This window comes from Ceratotherium simum, chromosome 9 (genome assembly GCF_057802395.1).
Source record: "Ceratotherium simum simum isolate JZ-2026a chromosome 9, ASM5780239v1, whole genome shotgun sequence".
Lineage (NCBI taxonomy): Eukaryota > Metazoa > Chordata > Mammalia > Perissodactyla > Rhinocerotidae > Ceratotherium > Ceratotherium simum.
This window is the reverse complement of record NC_141908.1, coordinates 24,139,218-24,166,753: the sequence shown is the minus strand read 5'-3', so window position 1 is coordinate 24,166,753 and position 27,536 is coordinate 24,139,218. Positions and strand designations below refer to the sequence as shown.

The window sequence follows — 27,536 nt, the reverse complement described above, 5'->3', positions numbered from 1 at the left end:
AGAAGGCGCAGAACCACCCAGGACCACATGGGAAAGACGCCTGGATGGTCAGGCGGCAAAAGACAATAGTGAAGGGAAAGCCTTTATTAGAGTTTCTGTGGGAAAGGCAAGGCAGGGCAGGATAAAGAGTTTAGGATTGGCTAGTTTGAATAATTCCTTTGGGCTTTAAACTATAGGACTAGTTATGAGTTGCCTTGTACCTGGCCTTTGGATGATTAAGGCAAAGGAATAGTGCCTCCTGGGGTATAGGGACCAGATAGAAGAGGTATGGCTCTGGGTTAGTTAGTTTGCACCTCAAAGGCATGTTCCTGGCTGGGCCCTTTGCTATCTCTAAGAATTGGCTGTCCCCAAAAGGGACAATCTCCCCCCAGCTGGAAAGGCTTTTTAAAATTGTCAAAACATCATAATATACAGAAAATAAAACATTAAAAATATTTACAATACAACTCTGGTATTTTCCAAAAATTTGTAGTGAAATATTGTAAAATGAGCTATATACTCATTGCATTATCTGTAGAGGCTTTCTTAAAGTGGAAGCTACTCTGCCCTGCATAGTATACACCTTGCAGTGTTTCATCTGGAAAGAATGAATGTGAAGGGTGTCCTTCTTCTGCCCAGAACATTCAGTACAATTATTTCCAGATCACAGGCCTGGTGATGGCGTATTAGTCAGGGTTCTCCAGAGAAAGAGAACCAATAGGATATGTACATAAAGAGAGAGAAAGACAGATATTTTTTAAAGAATTGGTTCACATGATTGTGGATGATGGCAAAGTCAAAATCTGCAGAGTGGGCCGACAGGTTGTAGACCCAGGGAAAAGTTGATATTGTAGCTCAAATCCAAAGACAGTCTAGAAGCCAAATTCCCTCTTCTTCAGAAGACTTCAGTCTGTTTTCTCTTAAAGCCTTCAACTGATTGGGTGAGTCCAACCCACATTATGGAGAGTATCTGCTTTACTCAAAGTGTTTTGATTTAAATGTTAATACTATCTACAAAATACTTTCACAGCAGTATCCGGACTGATGTTTAACCAAATATCTGTGTTCTGTGGCCTAGCCAAATTACTCATAAAATTAACCATCACATATTGCTAGCTGAACAATGTGCTTTAAGGTGTAGTAGTGTAAATCAATAGAGAATTCCCGTAAGAGCAACAGCTCGGAACCCAGAAATGATTATTATCTTTGATCGTGTTCGCACACTAACTTATTTGCTCTATCTGCGTTTATTAAAGACTACTAAATTATGACTTTTCAGGACCTCTTCTTGGGAGACAATTCTCCATGGATCGCTCATATTTCTGCATGTCTTAGAGTGAAGCACTTGTTGCCTTTTATTCGGAAGTATCCTTACAAGGATGTTTGTACAGAAAAAGCCTTGGAAGGAGAGATAGAGTATTCCTCGGTGTAAAGATCAAGCCTGCTTATTGCTCATTATGAAAGATTTGGCTTTCCTAAGTTCAGAATTCGTCTCCTGTAATGAAACCCACTGTTTATGAAGGCGTTCATGCAAGCCCATTCCAGTCGCCCCCACGGGACTTGGGGGTAAGGGGAGCTGACACCAATCTGCTGGTGAACATGCTGCTTGCTGTGCCATGAGTAGTAAAGTCCTTTATATGTGACCTACAAGTCTTGTGTCTTCTACCAGCATCCACAAAACAGTAATTGGCTAACTTGTTATCTTGAAAGTAGGGTAAAAATCTTACTTCTTAATAGTTCTTGTAACCTTTCATTTAAATCATCACTTTAGATTACTTTATTGGTAACTATCATGCATACTGTAGCACTCTCTTTACTCTTAAATGTGCTCATCACTGCATCAAAGATGAAATATCTGAATGTCATAGAGAGACAATTTGTATCACTGCCCCCCAAATTGAAACTGACAGTATGTTTTTGATAATAGAAGGAAAAAACTATTTTTACTATATTCTATTCATCTGGAAATTAAGACCTTTATATGCACTTTACATATGTCTTTCAATACAACAGCAAAGTATTTTGTTCTGATTGGTAGTAGCTTGTGTATTCACCCTTCCTGACCTAATACCTGAACTGAGGAAGGACTTGGAATGAAAATGAGGATGAGAACATGACCACTGGGGACAGATGATGTAAAAAAGTTTAGTCTGGCCAAAGACTCCTGTAACCCCGTGAGATAGAAAATTCAGCAGGCAAACTCTACTGCCACACTGTTAATTAAATCAACTTCATTCACTCATGTTAAATACATATGAGCTGTGATGCCTCAGGCCATATTGAAATGCACAAAGAGAATTTGTATTAATTTAACTACATGAATATGAGGCAGAAGAGTTGTCCAAGTGCTGACTCCGAGGCAAGGTAAGGCATCCCTGGCCCTAGGCGTGTCTACGTGCACAGTGTATGTCTAGTTATTTAAGGCATGTGACCATACTCTGTACTCATGCAAACAGTTTTGTAATACTTCATTACAACTCAGAAAAATAATGTTCATACTAAGGATAGAAAAACCTGTATATATTGGAAATATATAGGCACTGTGTTTTTATAATGGCAGTTGTGGGGTATAATTTCCAATTAATATTATTATGTTAATCAAATTCTGTTGTAAAGCATGAAGACTTATGGATTACTTATGGAGATCCAGCTTATGCACCTTAACAAAACTAAGGCCACTGCTCACATCCTTAGCCTTTTAAAAAAAATTCTTATCATCTTGGGCCCATTTTAAAAGTAGATTTTATTTTAAATATATAAAACATTAATCTTCTGTTCCATTAATGTGTAATATCTAAAAATCAGACAAGTAATGATGTTTTAGTTTTAGAAGTATGTTTTTCTCCATTCATTTTAAAATGCTTATTTTATCTAATCCTAGGTATTAAATTAATTTAAATAACTTTTATGTTTTAATTCTTTTACATACATATATTATTTTTTTAATTTAAATAAATTTTATTATTTCTTATTTATCCTCATTTCCTTAATGGTAGGTATCACTTGTAGGAAACAACATCGCTACCTTCAAGAATTTTTCACTTAAGTGAAAAGTCTAGCTTTTGATGAGATGTGTGTTTTTTTAATGTGCGATTCATATATTATATCCATTTATAAAAGTTATTCTTTAAGTACTAGAACAATGTTTACAAAGGAAAAATGATGGAAATTTTAATAATTTAAGCCAAAATAATGTTAATCTTAAGTAGTCACAGAGTTCATGAAAAAATCTGTTTTTAATCTGAAGTATATGGGTAAATGTCTCATTTCTTCACTTACAATGGAACATATAGACATAATCTTAATCTAAAAAAAATTTACAAGAAATCATTGTCTACTAGAATTTTTCTTTTTTTGGAAGAAGTACAAACATATTGAGAGTCCTTGCCTATTGATAATGAAAATGGGTATTTTGTGAAACTTAGGGGATATTTTGACCAGTTTTCAAAAAACATTCATATTCTTTGTTTGCTATTAGTTATGTCATAATAATAATAGTAACATAATAGTGAATGTTGATTTTGGTATGTTGAATACTTGAAATCTACCCAAAGGTATCAAAGCAATCTACTCTAGCAAGTTTCTCTTTATCAAACCCCTTCCTTGCATCTGAACAATCATGTGTTTCCTTGAGCTAGTAATTAGTATCTCTGTAGTCACCTATGTTTGTTTGGAATTTGAGTGCCATAAAGCTTCATATGTCCCTGATCATCTGATTGAAGGATTTTGGTCATAGAGTTTCTCTTTCTTTTTTTTTTAGATTGGCCCTGACCTAATATCTGTTGCCAATTTTCCTTTTTTTTTCTTTTTTCTCCCCCAAAGCCCCAGTACATAGTTATGTATCGCAGTTGTAGAGTTGTAGGTCTTCTGTGTGGGACACCACCTCAGCATGGTTTGATGAGCGGTGAGTATGTCCGTGCCCAGGATCCGAACTGGCGAACCCCGGGCCACCGAAGCAGACCTGTGAAATTAACCTCTATGCCACCTGCCCGGCCCCAGTCATAGAGTTTCTAATAGTCAATCTCAGGCAGGCGCCACCCAAACCCTCTTGAATAAAAAATCAAATGTACGTAAAAGTGATACTCTATATGTCTTAGCATTCCATCTAAATCATAAGCTATTTAAAGGTAGATACCATATAATATAGAAACAGAATACTTCCCTTATCAATGCATATTTGTTGAAAAAAAGATTCATTGATTGTTCAGGCTTTGTCCTACAAGTATAAGAGAGGAAATTCCTCCACGCCCTGTTAAAGATAGCCTTTGCACACAGACTTTTTTATGTTTCATTTTAAAATTTGGATTCAGCCTCATTCTTCTCAGAACAGAAAAACAAAACACACACACAAAAACAACATTAAAAAACACTGTAGGCTAATTATTTTATTGCTATCTTAACAGACTAGATGGGTAGCTAAAGAGAAGATTATAATAATAATGAAATTTTGGTAATAATATTAATAACAATGTTTATATAACGTTTACTATGTGCCAACAATTATTTTAAGAATTTTACATGTATTAATTTATTCAATCCTCAGAACAATCCCATGAGTTAAACACTATTATTATACCCATTTTAAAGATCAGAATATTGAAGAATAGGATGGTTAAATAACTCACTCAGTTAGAGAGAGAGTGAGTGGCAGAGCCTAGAAAACGTGCTTCTAGAAACTGTGATCCTAATGACCTCTTTGTGCTGTTTAAGCATTTCATTTTTCAAAGACAAAACAAGCAAGCCAATTAGGGGCAGGATCCTCCCAAGTTCTGCTTTTTAGAATTCAATTCCGTTCCCCTCTTACTATTTATTCACAACTGACTCTGCATATACTGTTTCTAGTTAAAGTTGGCCACTTTTCAAAATATAAGGAAATATTACTGAATAATCATTGTAAAACATAAGGTATATTTCTATCGAGTAGCGCCCATAAGGAAAAGAGCCAGTATATATATATAAAATATTTTATTATTCAAAAGTAACATGTATTGTGAATTTATAATATTACAGGCAGTATGCTAAATGTTTTACATGCAGTAGCTAATTTACCCCTTGTTATCACCCTATGGAGTGGGTGCTATTATTATCTTCACTTTACAAATGACGAAATTAAGGATCAGAGTGACTGAGTTGCTTACCCAAGTATCAGAAAAAAAATTTCAATCCAGATAGTATTGCAACTGCTTCGTATGAAAAAAATAAGTCTCAAGTCAAATGTCAAAAGGAAAAGTTTTAAAAATAAGAGGGTTATTGAAGAAGGAAGTTTCTACAGAGTAGATTTCAAAAGTAATACAATTTTTGAAAACCAACTAACAAGATAAAAATCAGCCACAGACTATGATAAATAGAAAAGGAAAGAGTAAACAGCTCCTCTCTTTCCATTATGCCAGAGCAGGAAAGCTCTCAGTAGAATTAAGTGTCAGTAAAGTAAAGACAAAATTAAACTTTTTTCTAAGCATAGGCACAATTAACCTATGAAAATTACTCGCATTGGATGGTAATGAAGCAGATAGCTTAGTGAAATTGAGAACATATCTGATTCACCATAATGGGATTTTCAGTTAGATCAAATCAAGCGTTGTATTAGTCACCCTGAGTCAGGGCACATGCTGATTAGCAGGAAGTGTCACAAAAGAAAATTTCATTTTTTTCCAAGGCCAGAAGAGCCATGATTAAAGATAATAGTAAATATTTATTATATCCGCATATGAAGGGATGTCATATAGATTTCCCAGTAGTGTGTGAATGCACAGCTCTGTCTTGAATGTCCTGCTACTCGGTGCTTTGTCCAGTAAGTTCCAGTTCTCTACCTGATACCAAAGAGGAAAAGAAACAAAGTCTTACCTGGTTTTGAAAGAAGAGGAGTTCACAGCAATTTCTCATGTGATAGAGGAATGGAACTATCTTTGTGATGTTGTGAACAGTTGGGAGGGTGGTTAACAAAATGACAGAAAGCGAGGACAGTACTCACCATAGGAACAGTGGGGTTTTAAAGATCTCTACGTTGGGGATCATCTGACTTGGATTTTATCCCAACTCTACCACTTCATGTGTGATAATAGACTATAAGCCTTTACTTTAAAGTGTTCAAGTTTCTCCTTCTGTAAAGTAGAGGGTTTGAATTAGTTGAACCCATAAGATTATATATTTATAATATTCCTTTAAATTATCACTGCCTGTATCTGATAGAAGTCTGTAATTGGATCCTTTTTAAAATAAGTCTAGAATATACAGAAATATTTTGGTATTTCTTTGAGATTCACTGTTCACGCAGTTCCGTGATGAAAGCCATTTCCGGGCTTTCAAAGGTGTGCTTCTGCTGCGCCTGTTCATCCCTTGGCAAGGGGACATTTATACGATTTCAATTACGTGGGTTACGTATTACAAGTTTGAATGTGCTTACTTTTTGAAAATATTACTTGTTCATACTACTTGATTTTTCTTCTGAACAGTCTATATCACTGTATTTTTATTCTGCGATTATTTTTTACCCTTTTTGCTCTCAACACTTAGATTTTCCTGTTTTTCTTCAGATTACTGTTTCAGGTAAAACATTTTGAGAGAGGGACCGTCATTCACACAAAATGGCATTCAAAATAAAATTGCAAATTTTTTATGGAACGATGATATTTGCAAAAATCACACTATAAACGATTTATGGTTCAGAATTCATTCCTTTTTAAATTAAACTTTTTAAATTAAACATAAGCAATGGACACTATTGTCAAATTTGTTTCTCTCTTGTTTTTGCTTTTGACAGATCTAGATAACGTGGAGGGCATTGCTGTGGACTGGATCGGAGATAACCTCTATTGGACAAACGATGGCCACAGGAAGACGATTAATGTGGCCAGGCTGGAAAAGGCTTCTCAGAGCCGGAAGACTCTTTTAGAGGGAGAAATGTCACATCCCAGAGGGATTGTGGTGGATCCTGTTAATGGGTATGCAATATTTGATCAGCTTCATATAAGGAAAATGATATTAAATTTGTTTTTTACATATTCAGTTGTAATAAGTTTTATTTAAATTCACATGTGAATTCACACGTGAATGGTCTGATTGGGAAATGGTATAGTCATTTAATGATTTCTCCTCCTGGAGAATGTGCTAAATAAACATGTCAAAATATATTGAACTGAAATAAATAGATTATTTGTATGAAGGATATATTTACTGGATTTATTCAGACAAGCACAATAATTCTCCATTTTAGACAGCCTGACACCAAGATAAATAATCAATTTAATCAGAGAATCAATCAATTTAAATTTTTAAAGGCTATTGAAATTTAATATATTCAAAAAATAGCAGTTTTTTTATACATTTACTGTGAGCCAGGCATTTTGTTAAATAGGTTACTGTGCTCCTATTCTGTAATTCTCACAATAATGCTTTGAATTAGTCACTATTCTCATCTTGTTTTACAAAGAATAGATTGGTAACCGATCTGCAAAAGACCATTCAATTATTAAGACACTGGGTAGATATTTAAACCCAAGCAACCTGTCTCCAAGACTTTACTCATAGCTTCTACACTCCACTACTTTTTACTAGTCTAGGTTGGTAATCACATAATTTTAGACATGATTATAGTTTCCACGTAGTGACATCATTGTGTATTATGTGCTATTTGTTTCAGGATGGCATATTTTCTGTAATTGTTGGGAATACATTTCCTTTGATTTTTATTCAGAGCTATTACCTGAACACAAACAATACTGTGCATATGGAAATTTAAAGAAATGTGAAAATTCCTAACAGAATCTCAGAATTAAATGAATGTGTTGTATATTTTACATGTATAGTTGTTGTATGTGGTTTTTATCCTCTCCATGGCTTATTTCTGTTTCAAAATAGCATCATAAAGTGAATGTTCTTTATACTTCACTACACACAAACAACAAATACTTAATTGAATAGGAACCTTGTGACTCTCTTATAAACCAGGATCACCAGATTGCAGTTCCCAGACTTGTGTTGAGAATAATTCCAAATACAATCAGGGTGCTTCTTCCTAGGCTGACACCTAAGCAGCCAGCGGATGAACTCATTGTATGTGTTTTTGTAAGGCATAATTATAAAGTAATTTCAGTGATTTTATGTGCGGCTTCCATAATTATCTGTTCTATTCCTGGACTTTTAAACCAAGTCATCTATCTGACCTTTAAACCAAGACAATCTTAATTTTAAGAGAAAATATTTATTCCACACTGTCTAAATGTACTTGAAGCAAGATGTTTCAAAAATGTCTTAAAATAGCACCTTCCTTCTCAGTATTCTGTTAAAGAAAAATATATTCTGATAGAAAAGGGTCTTTGTGGTGCTCAGCAAGATAACACAAATGTAGAGGTCATAGAATTACATGATTTAGAAGGAAATTGAGAAGCCACTAGTCTCTCTTCAAATTCAGGAATCCCTTTCAACACTTCCCTAATAGGCAGGCATCCAACTTAGAGTTGAAACCTATAGCATCTACATAGTTCGTACTATTTGGGGGCAATTCTGATTGATATGACATTTTTTCTTTTCATTGAGGCATCTGCATCCCTGTTACGTCTGTCTACCAACTGACCCTATATTTGTCTCTGTGCTACAAAGAATGACTCTATATCTTTTCCATCACACAGATTGTCAAATAGAATACCACTTATTATGCACCAACCTGAAAAACATACAAACATATGTATGTGTGTATACACACACACACACACACACACATACACATACACGTTTTTTCCTTAACAATATACTATGCCCAGAGCTCTGCACTAAGTATACAATGGTTAACAAAACAGGCACAGCCTTAACCCTCATGAAACATCTTGTGTTATCTGCAAGGTGAAGGGTGGGGTGATGGAACAACAAATAAGTACCAAATGAGCAACTAATGTAATTTCTACAGACCGAAGTGATGGAGGAAAACAAACAGGTTGACATGATGGAGACTAGCAGATAGAAACCTATTTAAATAGGTTTACTGAAAGGCCTCTCTAAGGAGGCATCATTTAAGCTGAGATTTAATTGTAGAGAAGGAATCAGCCATGGAGAGTGAGGCAAAGAGCATTTCAGATCAAGAGAATGGTACTTTCGAAGATCTTAAATTGGGGAAAAGCTTGACTGTCAGAAGAACTGAAATGAAGACAGTGGGGCTGGATTGTAGATAGGAAGGGGGAAAGTGACTGAAGATGAGCTTGGAAAGGAAAGAAGGGCCTTACTCGCCATGATGAGAGCTTTGTCCTTTGTCTTCAGTGCAAGGGTAAAATAGAAAAGTGATATAATCAGATTTATATAGTGTTTTTTAAAAAAGAAAACAACTAATCTTACTGTTCTGGGGAATGGATTAGAGGGTAGTAGAAACAGAAATGGAACCATGTGAATTTAATTGTCCAAATAATTGTTTGATCCTAATATAATCTTAAAAAAAGAAGGCCTTTTAGTTTGGAAAACTCCATTTAAAATAGCATAATATAACTTTAAGCAAAACATTTTCAGAAAAATAAACCTGATTTATTTACATTTTTTCTACCATAATACCTATTTTGAGTTGTACACAGAAGCAGAGAATCACAAATTTTCTCTACCGTAATAGGTTATTAACAAAAATTAATTATTTTAGATATCCTTATCAAAAGCTTGTTAACTAATTACAGAATCAGTAAAGGACTTATCCATTTATTTCTTTATTAAAATATATTATTGATTACCATATAGATCAATAGGTATCAGTAATACAATAACTGTCCTCAAGGAGTTTATATCTGGTGTGCTTGGTGTATACACATCCATATACACACACACAATTATCTATAAAATTAAATAGAATGAAATACGTGCTTTTCAGAAATTCACTGAGGTTTTGAACTCAGAATTGAGCTGTAAAGGATGAATAGGATTTCCAAATGAACAGAGTTGTCCCAGGGGCTTGGGGTGTGTAGTCATAAGATGAGTCTCTGTACTCTGAAGTGACAGTATAAGTAATCATTTAGAGAGGGGGAAGTTAGTCACATTTTGAGGTGAGATGAGTTCATTAGGGCTAGAGCACAGGGCATGTGAAGGAATAGTGGGAGATTAAACTAGAAATATGCAGAAATCTTCAATATTGTGATTAAAAGTTTGGATTTATTTTGCTAACAGAGTAATTGGAAGGTTTTGAGGATAAAAGTCACATTTTTCAATTCATGATTTAGGAAGACAAGTGATAGCAATATGACAGCTGTATGAGAAACAACCCATTAGGAGTTCCCTTTGAAAAGGGATGAAAGACAGACTGTAGCATTTGTAATAGGAATAGAAAAGTGGGGATTGAGACAGAAGACACTGAAAGAATAGGATTGGCAGACCTCAACAATTGTTGAAATGGGAATAAAGCTGGAGGAGGAATCAATTATGATGGCATTGTTCCTCAAGTTGATAGCAACAGATGAACTCCCTCCTTTCTAATAATGTCACATATAATAATTTATATTAATAACTTAGAAACCTACATCTCTAGTTCTGATTTCTCAAAATATTGTCCATATGAAATATGTCCAAAGCTTAGTGTGTATTTCCCCCCAAACAGGATCTTCTGTATTCCTATCTCAATTAATAGTACCACACCTCCTAGTTAATAGCTAGATATTATGTGAGCAACTAAATCAAGTTTTTCAACAGTAAAATTTATTTTACTTCCATAGCAGAGAAGCTCTTAAGGATTTAAATATTTCTAGAATTGACCACTAGATAATACAATTTAATTTGGGGACATGATTTATATCAACAAAACCAAGTTTGGTGCTGCAAGATACAAGTACAAACAAGAAATAATCCCTGCCCTTGATTATTTTAATTTTTAATTAGAATCATCAGACATACAACACCATCAAATACAAGACATAAATGCAATAGACAGTATAAAACAACTAAAAATATGTCACTAAGAAACAAAGGAAAGAGCCTATTTTGACAGAAAGGCTAGAGATAAACTTTATCAAAAAATTGCATTTGAACAGGCCTTGAAAAATAGAGGTACAATTTTTCTTGCCATATTAGCAGAAAGCCAGTTTAGCTTAATTTTTATTTGATGAATTCCCTGAATCCAATCTATAAAAATATTTATGTTAGTTCCTGCTTATTTTATAGGTTATATTTCCTATTTTAATCATCACATTTGATATTGATTATAATGCTTTCACAATATAACTTTTAATCAGATAATGAAATGGGTAGATGATGATCACATATCTAGTCTCTGTCAGGTTGGAATCACTTATTTAAAATTTTGTTTTCTTATATTTTGTTTGAATAAAAATAATCTTAGGTAATGGATCATATCATAAACAATTCTTTCTTTAAATAGCAAAACAATAGAAAATTTGTTTAGAATATCCAGAATTATCCCCCTTATGTGTTTGTGTACATGCATGCCCACATGTATGTGTGATCTGGGTTGGAGAATCACAGAAAAAAAATGTTACTATGATCAAAAGGAAAAGCTAGAGGGAAAAATAATTGCAATTTTAACAAGATATAAATTAGCAACAACAATAAAACTGCACTGATTAACTGTGTTTAAGATTTCAGGGAAGTATCAATACAGATGAAAAAGTTGTATATTCCCCTTTTATATGGTTGATTTATATAGCTGAAGTCAAGTAGTTATAGCTAGCTAGCATAGGATTACAGCAAATGGAATAACTCTTCTGTTTGTTCCTAATTTGTCCCAATAATAAAACCATGTGAACAACATGCAGGACACAAGATAAGCATATTGCCATGTTTATGTCTAGGATTAGAATGTATTTTGACTTAATAAAATTCACCAATCTCAATATACTTCCTCAGGTCTAAAAAGGCATATCAACGTGAATGAAACTGTTAAGAGAATTTAAAAAGAGTGTAATTGGCATGCAATAATGACTGATGTGTTACATCCTCAGTTGTCTCAAATCTGCCTGTTTGGATCACAGTAGGATTATTAGCCATGGATACAGATTTTTCCAAATTACCTCAGAAATTCTTTGGAGTCCACAAAATGTGGGAGACAGAGGATCAAATAAGGGTGTTTCTAGGGCCAGCAGCTTAGAAAAGCTTTAGAGCTTTATAAAGTTCTATATGAATTAAAACCTAAAATTTAATTAATAACTCAGGAACTTTCACTTGACCCTAAAACAACGCATGTGGAGGGCTTTAACCTTATTCATGAGGGAATTGGAACATTAGCTCAAGGCCCCCTCTCCCACTGTTATAGCTTACACAAAAGATTTGTTTTTAAAGGCAGATGCTTTTGTCTGAGATAGAAATTAAAGCTCAAAATCTCAAGGTCAGTCAACCTGCTGTTATTAAACTTATGTGCAGCTAAATCATCTTCTGTGGGTTTTGGGGTAATAATAAGCAGCAATAAAGCATAGACAATTTGCATCCGGAAGACAAATTAGACCTGGCCAAACAAACCCAGTCTGACTGTGCCCTTTAGAACAAAGACAATCCAATTGCCTGTCTTAAAAAAATAATAATTCATCTGAGATTAAATAAAGTCTGGAATAGATCATTAACTGTACCACGAGTTCTCATGTCCCTCAATCTTCTTTTCAATCACATAATTCATTATATATTTTATGAAATGGACAAGATTTAAAAATAGTTAGTAATGCCTCAAAAATCATTACCCAAATTTGGTATCAACACCAAAGAAATTCAATATTTGGCACTTACCATTAGGTTAATTAATGAATGAGGCCAATAAGTGCAGTAGAGATGGTAAAGAGTTTTCTGTAATGTCTCTAAGTGGACTGGCTCCACTGAACAAATCTTTACTTCCCTTAGTACTTTACAGGTGCCCCCTCCCTTTGGCAGATAGGCATTTAAATAGGAAACCAAATCAGAGTGTAATTAGATTTTATGTAGGTGCCAAACCTGAGGAAGTGTCCCTCTGTACTGTGGCTAGTGGAAATAACATGTGTGCACTCTTGTTTGTAATGTCGTAGTTGGATGTATTGGACAGACTGGGAGGAAGATGAAATAGATGACAGCGTGGGAAGGATCGAAAAGGCTTGGATGGACGGCTTCAATCGGCAGATTTTTGTGACTTCAAAGATGCTGTGGCCAAACGGTTTAACTCTGGACTTTCACACCAACACATTATACTGGTGTGACGCCTATTATGATCATATTGAAAAAGTGTTTTTGAATGGAACTCACAGGAAGGTAAAAGACAAATGATGCTGTTTTTAACCCACAGGCTTCTTTCGCAGAGCCTTGTTGTGTTGTGTTAAAAATACTTTCAAGTTTATTTTTACCCCTCTGAGGTGGCTGCCAGTAGTCTCTGTGGGGTGACTAAAGGAGGCTGAGCATTAAGTAGTGCAGCCGGCACTTGCCTCCAGGAGACCAGGCCCGGCTCGCTGTGGTATGCCAGGATTTGTGGGCTTTTTAAAAGAACCTCTTGGGATATGAGAGCTGTTTTAAAATCCAGTTTTTCTACATTATTGATGAGTTTGCTATGACCAAGCAACCCAACTCTATTCAAATATCTTCAATATTTGCAGCTGAAATTTAACATGTATATTACGAAAAAGTAATTATAATGCATTTATTTGAGTAAAGAACTTCATGACACTGGAATTGAAACACAAGAATGAGCTGAACTTCAAGCCTACTGGTATGAATAGATATCAACGTCATCTTGCCTCTTTCGGTAGAATCATTGAAAAATGATCTGGGGTAAAATTAAGGATGCAGTTGACTGTGTGACAGAGGCAGTGTTGACAAAACATCACCTCTATGTTTTATCTTATAGTTACCTCAGCACACATAACATTATGACCCGACTACAACTGTTTAGTTAAATAATAGAAAAATGGAGTGTTAAAAATTACGAAAATGCTTCCTTTGACACTACACTTCCTTCTTCTTTGGAAAGGAAGACAGCACAATTGGCCAAACCTATTCATTATGAATTCTGCTGGAGAAATCCATAATAAATTAATCAGTTAAGACTAGTTCTATCATTGGTTCAATCACTATTCTCTAACAATGCTTTAAATATTTTTCCCCAAATAAATAAAATTGATTGGCATTTAATGTAATGTCACATATTTAACAGAAGCTAAAGAAATATTTATGATTCCTTTGAAGACGTTGCTATGTACACAGAATACGTAACATTTTAATGGCCAGTATATGTTAGCCTGCATGGAGATGAGAAAATAAAAATAAGAAAGTCTCAATTTATTCAATATATGAAAATTTGGCATGAAGAATTCAGATAAAAGGAGAAAACTTTGAATTTATAACCCTACATTTTTTGGATAAGTTCCTGAATTCTCTAATATTAAATGAAGTGAGTACAAAATAATTTTTCATATTGTATACAATATCATTTTATAAATAGTGAAATGTGAAAAAGTATTATCAGTATTGGAGATATTATTCCTTATTCTACAACTCTACATGTGAAACAGGACTCACCACGTTATTGCTCTATTTAAACAACAGCAAAATACAACTGGAATACAAAGAATATATTAAAATAATCAGCATTGAAATTAGCCAGTGAGCCTTGTTTATTTACTGCTAATAAATGAATCTATGTTCAAAATTAAAATCTCTCCCTTCCTCCCTGTCATCTCCTAGATTTCTTCAATTTGCAGTGCAGAGATTAAATAGGAGGGTCTCTTTCACTCCCAATGTTGTAAGACCATGTTACATCCCTTGGCTATTGGATGAGCAATATTGTGATATACATACTGACACTAATTACTCAGATCAATTTCTATCCCAGGATATGATACTGGAATATCATAAAGAAAAGAGACAGGGAGATGTGTCAGGCAAAGTCATTTTAATGTTTGCATTTCTTGACCATATATATAAGGCCATATATGAGACAATTTAAATGGATGATATGTAAATGGTCTCCTTCAAATAACATGTCCTAAAAACAGAAAAATATGCTCACATTGTGAAATCCATTTTTCAAATACACTGAAAGAAAATATGAGTTAAGATATTAGTTAGATCATTATCTGTTATACTTATTTGAATATCATTTTCTCTAAATATTTAGTTATATTCTAAAGTTTAGTTCTGATTTTTCACAATGTGTTTATATTTTACAGATTGTTTACAGTGGGAAAGAGTTGAACCATCCTTTTGGACTGTCGCATCATGGGAATTATGTGTTCTGGACTGATTATATGAATGGTTCCATTTTTCAACTAGATTTGATAACGAATGAGGTGACATTACTGAGACGTGAAAGACCACCCCTGTTTGGGCTTCAGATTTATGATCCACGAAAGCAACAAGGTATTAAAAACCAAATAAAATTGCTTCTGAGTTTAACATATAATAATATTTCACAGTAGTTGCAAAAAGATTTTGACAGTGTTGCTGAAGTTTTATAATAAAAGATGTCTAGTCATTCCAAAGTCAATCAAATCTTAGACTTTGTTACCATAAAAATGTATTATTTATTGTTCAAAATACCTTAAGTGAGTAACTCTGGGAATTCTATTTGAGTGAAGGTCAAGGTTTTCTCCAAATACTTCCTTTTTCATGTCATCTTCACTGAAGAAGATTGTTAGTTAAAGTGAAAAAATCCTCTTAATGTTTTCAAAGAGCACTGTGAGCAGCAAGAAAAATTTTTAGTGGGAAAGGAATATTAAAAATTCCCTTAAGGGGCCGGCCCGGTGGTGCAAGCGATTAAGCGCACATGCTCTGCTGCGGCAGCCCGGGGTTCGCCAGTTCGGATCCTGGGCGCGCACCGATGCACTGCTTGTCAAGACATGTGGTGGTGGTGTCCCATATAAAGTAGAGGAAGATGGGCATGGATGTTAGCCCAGGGCCAGTCTTCCTCAGCAAAAAAGAGGAGGATAGGCAGATGTTAGCTCAGGGCTGATGGTCCTCACACACACACAAAAAATTCCCTTAAAAAATTAGTGGGAAAATATTTAAAAATATATTAGACAAGGAAAATAGTATTTTAATATAATTATTATAATTAATATAATTATAATAGTATTTTAGTATAATTATTTAATTAGTGTCATGTACATTTAAGGAACATTTAATTATTCTAGATGAAATCAAAGTGAAATAATCTACCATGATATGCATGTCTTATTAAAATCAGGTAATGTATATTTTATCTACATGCATTATTAATATTTATTAGGCCATCCCCAAATGGCACAACTCAGAACTTAGGTATTAAACAAAGAAAACAGTTTAGTAAATTATGTGGTAGACTTTTTGTTATGAATCTAAATAGTCACTATTCCTTTTTTTAATGGAGATATCCTTGTAAAAAATTAATAAGCATACATTTTAATAAAGTTAGGATGAAAAATTATATCCTAAGTTTTTCATTGTGTATGTTGTCAATATAGGAAGTTATCTACCAACAGAAATTTTTTGAAGCTATTTCAGCTAAATCAGAGATTTTAAAAGCAAACTATCTCATTCAAGGGCTTCATTTTTTTTTCTACTCTATTAAAATTGCCTCACTGGGATAAAAATGCAATTTTATAAAATAATGGAAATATATAAAGTGAGAAATGTCAATAGTTAATAAAAGATAAAATTATCTTTAAAAAGAATGAAAATGAAATTATTTGAGATATGAGCTATAATTGTGGACAAGAAATGAAGAATAGGGGCAGTTGCCTAGATAGATCAAATGGTAATATTTTCTGTTATATCCACGTCAACCCTGCTCCCGCTACATTGTAGTTTGTCTACACTGAAGTGAAGGCAAGACAGTGAACAAGAACAACCCTTCTCGTCTCCTGTGGGGTCTTGTTTTCTGGATTGTTTTTCCCTCTAATTTCACAATCATTAGTTTCCTGGATTTCATTACATTGATCAGTATACAATCCCATTTCCCATTTCCATTCTTTTTAGAAAATGTTCATCTTGAATGTCATTGCTAAACTCCCTCTACTCAAATTCCATGATGTTTTAACAATCTTCATTTTCTTTAAACTTCTAATTGCTGTTTTTGTGTGTGTGTGTGTGTGAGGAAGATCAGCCCTGAGCTAACATTTATTGCCAATCCTCCTCCTTTTTTTTTCCCTTTTTCTCCCCAAAGCCCCAGTAGATAGTTGTATGCCATAGTTGCACATCCTTCTAGTTGCTATATGTGGGATGCTGCCTCACATGGCGGGAAAAGCAGTGCATTAATGCATGCCCGGAATCTGAACCCGGGCTGCCAGTAGCAGAGCACATGCACTTAACTGCTAAGCCAGGGGGCCGGCCCCCCGTCTAGTTGCTTTATAGAGTTTTATACAGCACATGGGATGAGAAATGCCCCAGCTTGCTGTAAAATGGGCTTGGGCTTAAATCCGGGTCTTAATATTTCCTCCTTCTGAAACTTTGGACACATAATGAAAGATTTAACAAAGATAAGAAATGCTTTCTTCATAAAATTCCTGTAAGGATTAAATAACTATTTGTTATATAAGAGTAAGACTGATTTAGAATAGTGCCCAGCACACAGTTTATATTAATTAATTTGCCCTTACCATTTCTCAATCAGTAGGCATATATTTTTAAGTTTCCTTACATATAAGCATTTAAAATAAATACTCAAAGAAATAATGTCTCACAAACATATGTAACAAAGTACATGCTTCTGACAGAAGCATGAGGAATGCACTCCTATATTCATGAGGAATATATCTGGTGTTCCAGACAGTAGCATTGACATATAATTGCTCCTATCCCTTGGATGGACAATGTTCTTTTAAAAGTGATTTTTAAAAATTTTTAATTAAAGGGACATTAAAATGAAAACCTTAGCCCTGATTACTAAAATCGTTACACAACCTTTATTGTTGAAACCATTATGTTCTCTCTTACTAAGAGAATATGTAAGGCAAAATTGATTATTTTTCATTAACTTAGATGAAATAATCAATTAGTTTGAGTTTTCTACCCAGCTTTTATGTAGCTAAGGTTTGACTAGTACTTAACTGGATCTTTTGAACAGACAATACAATATGCCTGGTCAAAATCTTTTTCACTCAGTCAATAGACATTGAAATTGAATAACCTACTTAGGATCTAAATTTCTAGAATCTTTTACTACATTGATCAACATAGCTAGATTATGAAGCAAAATGCATCAGATGTTCAAATGCAGACATATTATCTTACCAGGTTATAATTTTCTCTCAGTGGTGTTATCTTACCATGACATACCAGACATATTCTCTTACCATCTTATAATTTTCTGTCATAGCATCTTTCGAACATCAGATATTAATAAATATTTAAAAACATATAATCATTGGCACATAAACTTTGGTTATATACTGTCCTGTTAGACTGTTTTTCTCAGGGTAAAATAATTACACTTGAATAGAAAACGAAATTCCTAAGTAGTACATATCACTATTTCGTCATGGAATGGAATAAGCTAGTCTTATATAGCCTTGTACTTTCTCTCTCTCTTTCTTTCTTTGTCTCTCTCTGAGAGACTATATTATTTATATATGGTATATATAGACTATAGTTACTTATATATAGTATTTATACCTATGTCTGTGAATATATATACGTATATATAAATACAGAGATCTTAGATAGATAATACACATACACATACTACCCCACAGGAACACTATGAAAAATATTCAGGAATTTTATTAATGTAATATCTAAACTCTTTTAGACTTGATGTTAGAAAAATCTGTCGACCAATTTGACGTCTCCAGATCAGGAAAGACTCTTATCAAATTGTTTGGTAATATACCAGTTAATTTCAGGAAGGTAGACATGTAAACATACTAAACAGAAAACTACCTCTAGGAATGAATTCCTAAGTAATTCTTAGGAATTTAAGGTCAAAATATTTTTCTCATATGCTACTGTTGTTTCTTCTGATTTAATTGATAGGCTTTCCTTCTTTTTCATTTACATTTGGTGTCTAGAACAATTTTTATCATCCTGTCCTGAAATTCCTCATATAAAGTACAGCAATTGTATAAAACCAACACACTTTTACCTTTTTATTGTCTAGGTTCAGAAGCACACTCTTATTTTTTCCACATGTTTTAGAAAATCAAAACTAAGTACAATATTCTAAAAAGAGTTGATGAATAATAGTATCCTATATCAAATTAAAAATAACAAATTAGCTTCTTTGCCAAACATATGAAAGTTATTAACTAATAATTAACTGTAGTTATAACTACCAGGAAGTAGGCTAAACATTCTTATTTAAATCTCACAAAAGACATTTAATATAGGTACTATTGATTTCTTTTATACATATGAGAAACCCAACGATTAGGCAGATGTAGCCATTTGCCCTCAGGAAACAATGAACCAGGGATAAATTGGAATTCAAATTCAGGTTTGTCTGACCACAAAGTATTTTTGTGTGATAAATTTATGTGGCCAATTTTATTTATGAAAATTATATAACTGCTATAATTTTAGATAGAAGGAAAGGAACATGTGTTTTCTTTAGTCATTATAATTTTATTATTGATAGATTTTGTACTCAAAACTTTTTTTTTAAAGTTCCCCTTGACTACCATTGTAGAACCCAGGATTTGGAGATCTTAGGTTACAAAGCACTAGTATAACAGACACAGCAATTTTTATTTAATGCATGACATGTTTATTCACCACAATATTTAGAGATCTAGTAAGCTTTAGGTTTAGTGAAAGTGCCATCATCACAAAACTTCTCTCTTTCTTTTCAAATTTCCCATTTTGGCTGTAATCAGCATTAAAAAATAACCCAAAATACTGACTAGGCTCTTAATAGTTAACACACACACACACACACACACACACACACACACACACACTTATATAAGTAGCCTCAAAGTAAGTCAAATGTAAAAACAATCTTCAATGAGCATATAATTCTACAAGAGAGAAAAGTAAGACACATTTTATCTATTCCTCAGATTAACTGACATCATTCAAAGTTGATTCTTCTGAAATTATCCTAGATAAAATATATAATTCATCTGGACTCAGGATCCCACTCCACCAGTCTATCAAAATTTTAGAATGAATGTGAAGTCTAATTTCTCTTCTAAACTGCAAACTAGACTCTCTCTCCATCAAGTAGAAAAAAGAAAATCCTCGTAGGTTTATGTGTGTCATATTAGGTGCAGAGACTTCTAGCTTCACATATGATAAAACTAGGGAAGTCATGAGTCCAGGAGGCATATGGGAAAGGGGATTTCTTCCTTATATTTTTTTGAAGAAAATTCAGATAAATGGAAGAATGAAACAGAGAGATTCCTTTGTGCTGATGGTTTATATATTCTTCCCTTTGCTAGAAATAAAAGATACTTTATTAACAAAAGTTAAATTACTAAGGTCTAGAAACATTGATATATTAACATAAGCTTGTGAAATGTTTTCATATATCATTTGTATCTTTATTACTGTTCTATGCAAGTTATAATACACCTTTAAATAATCTACCTTGAAATGCAAAGTATGTAGACAGTATATACCTATACTTACTTACATACAAATAAGAAAATCTCTTTCATCTTGTTAAAACAGAGGTATCTATCCACTTACTTGTACCTTGTAACTACACCCCCAAATGATTGTTTCTGTCATTCAAATGGCTAACTAAAAGTTACATTCATTCATTTATTCATTTATCAATTCAGCTAATGTTTAACAAACACACACTCTGTGCCAGACACTGTAAGGGGCTGAATAATTCTACTTCAAGACATAAGATTGGGAGGAAAAAGACAAAGTTTCTGACCCAGAGAGACTAAATCTTGAACTTAATTTTAAAAGCTAATCCTCATTTGTTTTCCATGAATATTTGATTTTTTTTTAAAGTATCTGCTTCCAAAGTAACTTAATCTAGGATTTAAGTTTGTTGTTTTCAGTATGTTATTTTTCTGTTATTTTTCTTGGTGGCTCTGATTTTATTTTGTCATGTATAAATAAGTTAGAGTATAACAGCATGAACTTTAGATTAAGAAACATCCTTGTTTCTCCTTATTTAGAAATAATAATGATAATAATTATTATCTACAAATAAATAATAATCCTTAGTCAAAGTCCTTGTTTTTAATCAGGATTATTTCTTATTTCTAGATATTAGAAAAGTCGTTTAAACCTTTAGATCTTCAATCGTCCCACCTGCAACTGAGATAACCCTACCTTATAAGTTTATTATAAAAATTGAGTTAAATTAAATGTGTATGTAAGGTAGCTAGCCCTGGGACTGATGCATTATGGATTTTCCATAATGATAGCTATCAATATTTAATGAGTGCTTTCACTGATATTTATGTATAAAAGTTTTTTAATGCTGTTTGTAGTCAATTGTATTTTTGAGAGAATATTTTCACATGGAAAGTTTTGCAAGCTACTGGAAATTCAATAGACTATCACATGAGCTCTATCTAGAGTATGTTCAAGTAATAAATTAAAAAATATATTGGAATACTACTAAACTAAAAAACTAAGCAATTCTGATGAGAGGTATGGAATTATTCAAATTAATTTAGATTTTGGATTTCTCTCTTAATATATAGTACTCACAGAAAAGGGATATATTTAAAAGTTTGAATAATGGTAATTTATTTCTAAATATTTAAATTTCATATTCAATGGAATGGTTAAATATGAGTCATGCTATTAAATTAAAGAATACGATATTAAGCATAGACTTTTAATATGAAAATATGTCCTGATATATTGTTTTCAGTACTTTCTTATATCTTACTGTTTTAAACTTTTCATATATTTCTCAAAATGTTTTGAATTAATTCTAATTTTCCAGAATCTGAATGTTACTAAAATAGTGAATATACAATTTAATCCTGTGTATAATGTGCATAACATAGACAGAACACCTAAGCGTCCTATGAAGTATTACATTTTTATTCTATGGTCATGGAATAAACATGACTATATCTAGAAGCTGCTTAAAAAATTTCTGTATTCCTTGTTGGAAAAAGCCTGAACTAAGCTTAATTATCCTCTGAGTTCAGAAATTGATGCTATAGCTTTAAATTATTAGCCTCCTTAGCTTTCAGATGTATTTTTTATTTTTTTATAAACATAGCAAATTTCATTTACTTCTCAGAATAATGAAAGGAAATGATTATACATTTTAGGTCATATCTTCTGATCTGTGGGCACACAGTGATAGTCTGGGGGTGAGTTAAATATTTATCGCATACAGCAACATTTTGAGGGTTTTTTTAACTTATTTGTTAATATTCTCTACATAGCACATCCAACACTTGAGGCCCACAGTATAATAACCTAGTCTGTCACTTTAGTCACATTTTTGGCACTTATGTTTTAACTGCCAATACAATATTAATCATTGTATTATTTTATTGTATGTCTCCAAGTAATTAAAAGCTCTTTATTTTTAATATTTGAGTAAGATCTTTGATATAATCAAACTATTATTTATTAATACCTTCAAAAATGCAACATGGTGTAAAATGACTCTGACTTTTACATTGCCAGTTGGATTGCTAGTGTTGTAGAGTTCTTTGTAACGTTCTATACGTATATAGCTAAGTAAATATACTTTCTTCCTTGCCTTTCCAACTGGTAGGAATAAATGGCATCAAAATTGTGATTACCTAAATTTTATTTACTCTTACCTTCACCTTTATTAAACCGAGTCTCCAGCTTCTTCAAAATTTTTCCTCAGTTTTATCTCAGTCTCCAGGGGTGCCTAACATATGTTCATGAATAATACCTTTACGAATGTCCCCTTGTGCCTGCTTTATTGATGACTGCTGTATGCCTCCTCAGTGCCTCTGCTGTTTAGGTCCACTGGGACAACGCTTTTACCCTTGTGCATTCTACATTCTCCTGGTACCGGCAAGCCTGCTCATCTTTAAGGCCTCACAGATAGCCTGTGCTCCTTGGAGTCCTCAGTGCTCTGATATGCCGATGTACTCCATGCACAAGAGGGAAGACTATCCCACCCCTTTCCCCAGTGCTCGTTTGCTTACTATTCACTTGTGATCCAAAGCGGTGTTCCAAGTGATGATGGTCTACTTTCCAAAGAACTTAGGCTTGAATAGACTAAGGCTAATTTAGGACACTATCCTGGACAGACACCATTCTGTCTTTTCTATCCTTTCTCTCTCCTGGTACCTTTCTGCACACAGACCTCTGTCTCCTCCAACCAGCGTGCAAATTCCTCTTCCTCTTACCTACCTGTGCATCATATTTTCAAACATTTCTGAATTTCATTCAGGATTCAACAAGAATCCTGATTACCTTAATGAATATGTAATAAACATGTGCACATATGTGTGTACCTTTTTATGCCTAGATATGTCTCCTGGAAAGAATGTGAACCTGAACTGACTAATGTTGGGTGGAATCAGAGTTCTCTGACACATTTGCTTCCCTCCTCTTGCAGGTGACAATATGTGCCGAGTGAATAACGGGGGCTGTAGTACACTGTGCTTGGCCATTCCAGGAGGCCGAGTATGTGCCTGTGCTGATAATCAACTTCTGGATGAAAACGGGACAACTTGCACATGTAAGTTTCTTTTCTTGTTACATTCTTTGTTTATACGTCTTTTTTTGAGGACAGAAGCAGATGAAATGAAAGGAATTAAAATCAAACTTGGAAAGAAAATTTTCGATAATTACCTAGGTGTAATTCTTTTTAGACTACACGTAATTAACTGAATTCATATCTAATATACAGATGGGTAATGATAACGATGAAATTTCGCAGAGTATCCTGTCACTGATGCATGTAGTTTAATAAAAAATATAAATAAATATACGCCATAGAGGAATATATTTCATGAAATTTTGGGGGAACCTCACTATCAGTAGTTGTAACTAAAAATGCACAGTTGTTTATTACATAGATGATATATTGATGCACACCATATGCCTCAAATTACTTTAAATAGCTTAGTAAGCTCAGTTATCTATATTCGTGGTGAAGAACAAGGAAGGAGGCAAAAAAGAGACTTCTAAGGGATTTCTAGACTTTATCAAGATAGTGAAGTAACTGAATTGATTGGCCTGGATTAAGGGCACTTGATTAACTTTTGCTGACATTCTTCAATTTACTGCATCTTGTTATTCCAATGTGACCATTTTGAAATTTGTCCTCTCTACACATATCACGTGCCTTAAGCACGATAACAGCAACAGTGCTATGTATATATTGAGTACTATATAAACGTTTTTGGAATTATTTAATTTTGAATTGTGTGTTACTCATGATTTTCCAGAGAAACAGAACCAATAGGATGTATATATATAGAGAGAAAGAGATTGTTAAAGGAATTGGCTCATGCAATTACAGAGGACAAGTCTCAAGACCTGCTGTCAGCACGCTGGGAACTTGAGAGCACCAATGGTGTAGTTCCAGTTTGAGTGCTGGTAGGCTTGAGACCCAGGAAGAGACAGTGTCTCAGTTCGAGTATTGAGTACAAAGGCATGAAAAAAATCAATGTCCCAGTTCAAGGCAGTTAGGCATGAAGAATTCCTCCTACTTGCAGGAAGGTAGGCCTTTTTGTTCTAGTCAGGCCTTCGATTGGATGAGGGCCACGCACTTTGGGGAGGGCCATCTGTTTTAATTTAGTCTACAGATTCAAACGTTAATCTCATCTAAAACATGCTCACAGACACATCCAGAATAATGTTTGACCAAATATCTGGATACTCCATGGCTTAGTCAAGTTGACACATAAAGTTAACCATCACAAATTGTTAAATAAATATTTTATGTATTTTTTCCTCCATCAGTTATAAGGATTTTCTCTAGGGAGGCAAAAGGAAAAATAAGTGTAATAAAGAAACTTCAATTTATATGTAATGTCTTATTTCTTCTGAAGAAGAAAAGATATGGAAAAGAGATTTTTAAAAACTGGCTTAATAAGTGGTAACATTTGAGAAGTATAAAAAAAATTGAAAGTGAAAAATCTACTTATAATACCACTATTCAGCAGTAAAATACTAAGACATTTTGATGTGACTCCTTGTAATTATATATCCCTGGAAGTTATTATTTTTTCCACTACTACTAATAATAATCATAGGTACATTTATTGAATTCTTATACTGGATGTGGCATTTTGTAATAATTTTTCATGATTCTCATTAGTCCTTACAATAATAACATAAGTAAGGTACTATTACTATCTCATTTTATGATTTAGAATTTAGACTCCAGGGTTAATAACTTTTCAAAGTTCATGTAATTAGTAAGTGGAATATTTGAAATTTAGGCCCCAAATTATTTCATTTTGGAGACTGAAGTCTTAATTATGTTGTACTTTTCAAATTTGGCGTCATACTATAGTATAATTTATTTTGTCCTTCATTTTTACTTAATATGAACATAAGCATGTTATCCTGTAACTAAGTATTCTCTGTAAACATGGTTTTTAATGGCTTCTTTTTAAACCATTTATCTTCTTTTCATACTTGATGTTTGGTATTATTTCTGATGCATTATTATAGGCTATTTGTGTCCTTTACTGTTTACGATTCTTTCTGTATTTTATCATATATTCCATGGTCAATTTGGTACATATTCTTTACATCTTCTTTAAGCATTTGGAATAATACCACTAGTTTTAAATTCCATTACTATTATTTTGAGTTTCAATATTTGAGATGAGGACTTCAGCTTCCTTTATACTATGGTCTTCATCTTCCTCAATTTCAGTCTTTATTATAATTTAGAATTTCTGACAAAGAATATTATTTTGTGTCATCAAACAAAAAGTCTCTTTATAAAAATGTTTTGACATTTATAGTTAGTTGATCAATTTTACAATATTTTCTCTTAGACCTGGATCAGTGTTTCACTAGTTGTATTGCTTAGCACTCAAACTTTTAGTTCCCCATTGTTTTTTTTTTAATTAATTTTCACTGATGTGTAGGATAGGTACAGTGTATCTTGAAGTGACTTTTTCAAGAAGAGTACAAAGAATGTGTACTGTGGAGCTCTTGTGTATTGTAAATATGTCTCCTTTGCCTTTATATTTGGGTAGCAATTCTTCTGGATATTAATTCTTGGCTAAAAATTTTTATTCAAAATTCTATAAGTACTCTTTTTTTTTTTTTTAAAGATTTTATTTATTTATTTTTTCCCCCCAAAGCCCCAGTAGATAGTTGTGTGTCATAGCTGCACATCCTTCTAGTTGCTGTATGTGGGACGCGGCCTCAGCATGGCCAGAGAAGCAGCGCGTCGGTGCGGGCCCGGGATCCGAACCCGGGTCGCCAGCAGTGGAGCGCGCTCACTTAACCACCAAGCCACGGGGCCGGCCCTATAAGTACTCTTTAATTCTATTCTGGGATAATAGAATTCAGAGTACAAATATAAATTTTACTTCTCTGGGCAAGGTTTATTTCCATTATTAGTAGGATTTTTAAAACTGTCTGTAAGATAATTCCTATAGAAAATCTGAGGCATATTTTCTTTGAGTCATCAGGGGTTTCTATTAGTTTGTTCTGTCGTATTTGTAATTCCTGTTTTGTTGTTGTTTATGTATCATCAGATGAGAAAAGATCTACCAAGACCCATAGTTTGTCAATAGATAGGAATTAAGCATTGCTTTGAACGACATAAAGTCTATCCAATTGCCTGCTAGGCTAAAACTTATTTTAGTTATTGAGAGAAAAGCTATGGTTTATGTGCACATTTCCTAGTTTAATTTTTAGTCTCTCCCATGGTTTCATCTAAAATTATTCTCCTGGTATAAAATGAGATCTTTTGCTATCCCAGCTGAAAGACTCTGACATTTTGAACAGATAAAATGCATACACACACGCACACGTACATGTACACGCACATGTACACGCACACGCAGATATACACAAATAGTAACCTTTAAGGGCCTCCACCAGGTGTCATCCTGCCTTTGCTCTACCCCTAGACTTCCTCTCAAGGATAGGAGGTAGCACTGCAAGGATCTCCTTTTTTGGTAAGCACAGACCCTACAGTCGTACTGCAGGAGCAAGGGGTTTCTCTTCCTATTTAAAGATCGACATGCTTATTCAATTTCTAGTGGTATAACTTAAAGAGGTTTCTGATTGAATATTTAAATCTAGTCTTATGCATGTTGCAAGAAAGTCAAAATTCCCTTAAGATAGTATCAATAGAATGAACAGAGGCTGAATTATCAGGGATTTTTTGAGTTTTCATTCTTCATCTTTGTTTTCATAGTGAGAAATTGGTGGGAGAGTGTATACATCGGGTACTAATATCTAGATAGCTATTTTTAAGCTTGAAATTTTCTAATTAATTAATTTTAATTGTGTGAATCATAATTATATGAATCATTGGCTTCCAAATTATATTTCCTATTCCCTTTATTCTAATGCCCCATTAAAAACTTATGAATTCATCATGATTTGGCATATTTATACCTATATCAATATTGATATGTAAAAGATATTGATCACTGGATATCTCTATGTAAATAAAAATTAGGTGACTTTTGGCTTGTAAGGAAATACTATACACAATGTTGGTCATGTAGATGATGTTAGGAGATTTATTATTGTAACTGTATACATGTGATATACATCTGGTGAAAGGTAGAGAAAATTTTTCTGAGATTATTGGT

At 33.5% G+C, this 27,536-nt stretch overlaps 1 protein-coding gene across 5 annotated transcripts in view; it reads left to right on the top strand.

Annotated features, from left to right (window-relative positions):
* Positions 1-27,536, top strand: part of LRP1B (LDL receptor related protein 1B) — a 1,862,264-nt gene that overhangs the window by 1,080,541 nt on the left and 754,187 nt on the right. For all 5 annotated transcript variants that reach the window (XM_087435122.1, XM_087435120.1, XM_087435121.1 and 2 more), the window contains exons 13-16: positions 6,740-6,920; positions 12,945-13,164; positions 15,075-15,264; positions 23,354-23,476. In XM_087435122.1, the coding sequence (XP_087291248.1) occupies positions 6,740-6,920; positions 12,945-13,164; positions 15,075-15,264; positions 23,354-23,476 (714 nt within the window). The remainder of the gene's footprint in view (positions 1-6,739; positions 6,921-12,944; positions 13,165-15,074; positions 15,265-23,353; positions 23,477-27,536) is intronic.